This window comes from Sinocyclocheilus anshuiensis, unplaced genomic scaffold, assembly GCF_001515605.1.
Source record: "Sinocyclocheilus anshuiensis isolate Anshui unplaced genomic scaffold, SAMN03320099.WGS_v1.1 scaffold1893, whole genome shotgun sequence".
In the NCBI taxonomy this organism is placed as follows: Eukaryota; Metazoa; Chordata; class Actinopteri; order Cypriniformes; family Cyprinidae; genus Sinocyclocheilus; species Sinocyclocheilus anshuiensis.
Window position 1 is genome coordinate 620,771 of NW_015539822.1, and position 4,953 is coordinate 625,723.

Consider the following 4,953-nt stretch of genomic DNA (forward strand, 5'->3'; position numbering starts at 1 on the left):
GAAAGAGTTAATAAATCAAAAGAAGCAGTCACGATTAAAACATGATTTATCATGCAGCCCTCTCTGAACTGAACTGGCTTGATCTGAATAATGACACTGTTGTCTTTTAGAGCTGCTTTACAGCAGAATCTGAAGTAAAACAGTTGAGTTTCCATCATTATTTTCCTGTTTATCACGGCGAATCTGCTCTGACTGATCTGGATTGTATAAAGCTGACTCGGCTAGAGCGGCTCAAACTCAGGAGACTCGTGGTTTCAAGTGTTGAACGGGCTGTTGTTCTCCTGCAGAACATCCATGTGAACCTGGGCGGTCTGTTCGTGCCGGAGGCCTACATCACAGCCACGCGTCAGTATGTGGCTCAGGTCAACAGCTGGTCTCTGGAGGAGCTGTGTCTGGAGGTGAACGTGACGTCTGCGCAGGGAGCGGCGCTGGACGCCTGCAGCTTCGGCATCAGAGGTGAGAGCGGCCCGAGAGAGAGATGAGGAGCATGTCAGTGTCTGCTGGGTCTCAGAGCATTCTGTCTGTCTGTCTGTGCGCAGGTCTGAAGCTGCAGGGGGCCACCTGCGCCAACAACAAGCTCTCTCTGTCCACCAGCATCTCCACTGAACTGCCGCTGACGCAGCTGCACTGGATGAAGCAGAGCAACACCGAGAAGAGGAGCATGGTCTGTCGCTGGCCTTAGTTTGCTTTATTTATTTTGCACAAGAATAAAATAAATACAAAAGTACAATCCATTTACTGTGCAGAGAGACGCCGCTTATTTAGAGCCTCCTCCTAAACGATAAAGAAAACAACAACTCATGAAATCAACGAAAGAGTGAAATTACAATAACAAATATATAAATATAAATATAAACTACAAATTAATTACAACATCTGTGTCCCTGCAGCACAAAAGCAGTCATAAGTCGCTGGGGTATATTTGTAGCAATAGCCAACAATACATTGTATGGGTCAAAATTATTCATTTTTCTTTTATGCCAAAAATCATTAGGATATTAAGTAAAGATTATGTTCCATGAAGATATTTAGTAAATTTCCTACCGTAAATATATCAAAACTTAATTTTTGATTAGTAGTATGCATTGCTAAGAACTTCATTTGAACAACTTTAAAGATGATTTTCTCAATATTTTGATTTTTTTGCACCCTCAGATTCCAGATTTTCAAATAGTTGTATCTCAGCCAAATATTGTCCTATCCTAACAAACCATACATCAATGGAAAGATGATTTATCCAGCTTTCAGATGATGCATACATCTCAATTTCACAAAATTGACCCTTATGACTGGTTTTGTGCTCCAGGGTCACAAATGTCAAAACCCCCAGAAATGATGTACTCCAAAAACAAACCAATATAGTGCATAAAATACATTTTAAGAAAAAAAAAATACACTATTACAAAACAGCATTAAAGTGATGCCTTTATACATATTTTATAATTTATTAAAGAGGAACATTTTTTTTGCTAGATGTGACAAACCATTCAATAATTCATTACCCCTAAATCTCATCAAGCATTGACCTCTACAAGTGAGAGATTTAGGAAGATGAATATTTGAAAATTGACAAGTTAAATAACGGTGAACCGGTGAATTGAATTTAAAATGCATTGTAAATTGCTCTGGAATGTTACCCTCACTTGAATATATCTTATACATAAAATCACATATTTGAACACATTAATATCTTAAATAGTAAGAACCTGAAGTTTATGAAATAAAGCAGCAGATGAAGTATATATGTTTGATCGGCTTGCACTCTTAACAAAACGCTTCTGAAGGATAAACAGGAAAAGTACTTGCCCAAACTATATTACAATATGAAAGATATGGATAAATTGAGCTATAATAAAGCGCAAGAAGACACTAGTAACAACATGCCTAAACCTCCTTATTATTCCAGTAGATTTATGTATTTTTCTACTCGCATAATCAACTCAGTCTCATCAATAAAAACTCCCAAGAATTTAGTAGTTTGCTCTTGAGGCACCTCAAATCCTTGCGTGTAATTTTTTACCACTAAAAATAATAACACTTGATTTTTTTTTTATATGTACAGATAATTTGTTCAAATTAAACCTATTGGCATAAGCAATTAGACCATCATTTGCAGTTTAATCAGTGAATTAAAGCCTGTCTTTCTCTGTGTTCTCTGCAGGTCACGCTGCCCGTGTATCTGAACTTCACACGCTCAGACCTCATCTTCACCGTCGACTTCGACATCGCCACCAAAGAAGACCCGCATCACTTCTACGAGCGCGGAGTCGCCGTCCTCTGCACCGACTAGATGCTGCTTAACCAGCCACTTATCTTTACTAGTCATTCCTGTTAGTGTAGTGAGCTAAACCATAGCTTTGCATGTCGTGTGTTTAACTGGGAAGGGTTTAGAGAGTCAGACGCACGTTGTGTTGGGGTTTCTGAGGCAGATGTTTTAGAACAGATGGGATTGTGTGCGTTTTAGATGGAAAAATGGAAGTTGATTCAAGTTTTGCATGATTGGTGGTTTCCAATAAAGCTAATTTAGATGAAACGTTACTCGAGTGTGCTTAATTCATTTGAGCCTGTATGATCCTTTAACGTACACGTCAGATGTGATCCTGGACCACAAACCAGTCATAAGTGTCCATTTTTATACATCATCTGAATAAATAAGTTTTCCATTGATGTGTGGTTCGTTAGGATAGGACAATATTTGGCCGAGATACAAATATATAGTTTGTCATGCCAATAAAGCACACTTAAATTGAAATAGAAATTGTGTGTGTGTGTGTGTGTGTGTGTGTGTGTGTGTTAGGGTGTGTCCATAAAACAAGTTTACCAAATAATCCAGGCTTATTTCAGTTAGTCTGATTTATTGTCAGTTGATTTGGTTCAAAATAAGTCAGACTAACTGAACAAACAGTTCAGAGTGTGAGAGTGACAAACACATTTTCCAAATAACATCTTGTACAATGTTTATTTCACTTAAAAATACAACTTTTTTTTTTTTTTTTTTTTTGGGCTTTCATAATGACAAAATATATACAATCACTTTATGGGTCCTGGGGCCTGTTTCATAAAACAAGTTTACCAAATAAGACAGGTTTATTTCACTTATTGTTAGTTGATTTGGTTCAAAATAAGTCTGACTAACTGAAATAAGCCTGGATTATTTGGTAAACTTGTTTTATGGAAGAGGCCCCAGGTCCTGACGTCTTTACTGATGGTGATTACAGGCTCAGAGGAAGCTTTGACATCCGCACAATACAGAGAAATGCAGACAAAGAAGTGCATACTTTATTTTCATCCTGTGATGAATACACATGACAAGCTGTGTGCAATTAATTAAGGGAAGAACTGAAACAAACTGACACTGAACTCTCAGTTTTTCCTCTATTCAGACTGAAGCTGATGAAACAAGCATTCAAATGAAAAACACACAAAGGCCTACAAACATTAACATCATGGAGTAGGCGTTCTTCCGATGTTCTCCTTTCTTTGGATGCAAATAATAAATCTCTCCATTGCCCTAAAGAAACCCAGTGAAACTGGCCTGTTTCTCCAGACATTAATTCATCATGACATCAGCTTTCTGACAGATATATATATTATTCTTGTCACCGTCCGTCTGCAGACAGCTGCACTACATACATGTTTGCTCACTGAGTGTAAAGGCAAACTCATCGTGAACAGCCGGAGATGAAACATGAAATCATGAATTAAGGTTAGCTTTATTAGTCTTAATTTATTACTGAAATAGCTGTGTGACATCAGAGTTGAACCTGTCCATCATCTCGTACATATTTCAACACCTGCACGTCAAACCTCTTTCTGTCGTTAGAGTGTCTCTATTTTCCTTCACAAGCAGCACAGGGTTCGGAGACTCTGCTGTGGTCTGATCCTGACCTCAGACAGCCCCGCTCTCCAGCTCCACGTCACTGACGCACCGCCGCTTGCTCAGCATCCCGTCGTCTGATGCAGGGAAGAGCTTCCTCTTGGAGAAGGCTGCGTGGAGAGCAGGGCTGTCTGGAGACGCGCTCTGGAGCCCGAGGCTCGTGTCTCGAGAGTTCAGCGAGGATCTGGTGTGGAAGCCGGAGTCGGAGCCCTGGTGTGGAGACTCTAGCTCCGAGTCGCTGGAGGACCTCATCTGAACATCCACACGGTGAAGATCTGCTGGCGTCTCGTCTCGGAGAGCAGATGCAGGGTTAAAGGTCAATCTACGGCCAGTCCCTTTCGTGCGAAACCCGCCGGGCCTTTGCTTCCTTGAGCCTTCAGCAGAAGAGCCAGAGTCTTCTGAGCTTCCATCGTAGGGATCCAGACACTGGACACAACAATCAGTTCAGAAACACAAACCATTCATTTCAGTGATTATCATCATCATCATCATCATCATCATAATCACTTACACACCAGGTTTGTTTGTGACTAAAGAAGCGAATCAGTGCTTTGTGTTTACCTGCTGGTAGTTTTGCTGGAGTTTCTGAGGAGCTTCTGGAGTGCTGCTTTCACAGCCCTGACGCGAGATCATGCAGTTCAAGTCAGATGTGTTGTGTTTAGCTCATGTTTGAGGTTGATTTTGGACAGAAATACCTTGCTGCTGACATCAGACCATCTGGGGTTGGACTCTGATTCAGAGTCTGAGCTGGAGTCTACTTTACACATCTCCTGACAGAAACCACAGACTGCTTTAAACACACGCACACACAACAGACACATCACTCAGAAACACTAGAAATGGACATCTTACCATGTATTTGAATGCCAGTCTACCAACAGCGTCTGACTGAGTATTGATCAGCTCTTCCATTCCAGATCACTGCGAGTCAATCTGATCGATCCCTCACCCAGTTCACTCAGCTTTATATCGGAGCCAATCGTGTCGTGTGAGTGAGTGTGTGTGCGTGAGTGTGTGTGTGAGTGCGTGCGTGCGTGAGTGCGTGTGTGCGTGAGTGTGTTTTTGTGTGCGTGAGG

General features: G+C 40.9%; 2 protein-coding genes across 3 annotated transcripts in view; one reads left to right on the top strand and one right to left on the bottom strand.

Moving 5' to 3' along the window:
- The window catches only part of LOC107684183 (dynein, cytoplasmic 1, heavy chain 1), a 61,374-nt gene extending 58,836 nt beyond the window's left edge, over nt 1-2,538 (top strand). The window contains exons 69-71 of the mRNA XM_016480396.1: nt 288-456; nt 540-664; nt 2,162-2,538. Of these exons, the coding sequence (XP_016335882.1) occupies nt 288-456; nt 540-664; nt 2,162-2,290 (423 nt within the window). The 3' untranslated portion in view covers nt 2,291-2,538. The remainder of the gene's footprint in view (nt 1-287; nt 457-539; nt 665-2,161) is intronic.
- Nucleotides 2,539-3,514: 976 nt separating this feature from the next.
- Nucleotides 3,515-4,914, bottom strand: LOC107684175 (uncharacterized). Of its 2 annotated transcripts, none has more exons than XM_016480389.1 (4): nt 4,730-4,914; nt 4,573-4,644; nt 4,439-4,495; nt 3,515-4,303 (listed from the first exon to the last, which is right to left on the bottom strand). In XM_016480389.1, exons 1-4 carry the CDS (start codon nt 4,787-4,789, stop codon nt 3,890-3,892), a joined length of 603 nt encoding a protein of 200 aa, XP_016335875.1. In that variant the 5' UTR covers nt 4,790-4,914; the 3' UTR covers nt 3,515-3,889. The 2 variants fall into 2 exon arrangements, with proteins under 2 accessions (XP_016335875.1, XP_016335874.1); XM_016480388.1 differs by having other exon boundaries at nt 4,573-4,647; nt 4,730-4,912.
- Nucleotides 4,915-4,953: the final 39 nt, after the last annotated feature.

Excerpts from the sequence above, each read along its gene's own strand:
- LOC107684175 (XM_016480388.1), bottom strand. The coding sequence starts at position 4,789 with ATGGAAGAGCTGATCAATACTCAGTCAGACGCTGTTGGTAGACTGGCA. Across the intron at positions 4,496-4,572 it reads GGTCTGATGTCAGCAGCAAG|GGCTGTGAAAGCAGCACTCC; the intron begins GTATTTCTGTCC and ends ATCTCGCGTCAG. Across the intron at positions 4,304-4,438 it reads TCCAGCAAAACTACCAGCAG|TGTCTGGATCCCTACGATGG; the intron begins GTAAACACAAAG and ends TGTTGTGTCCAG.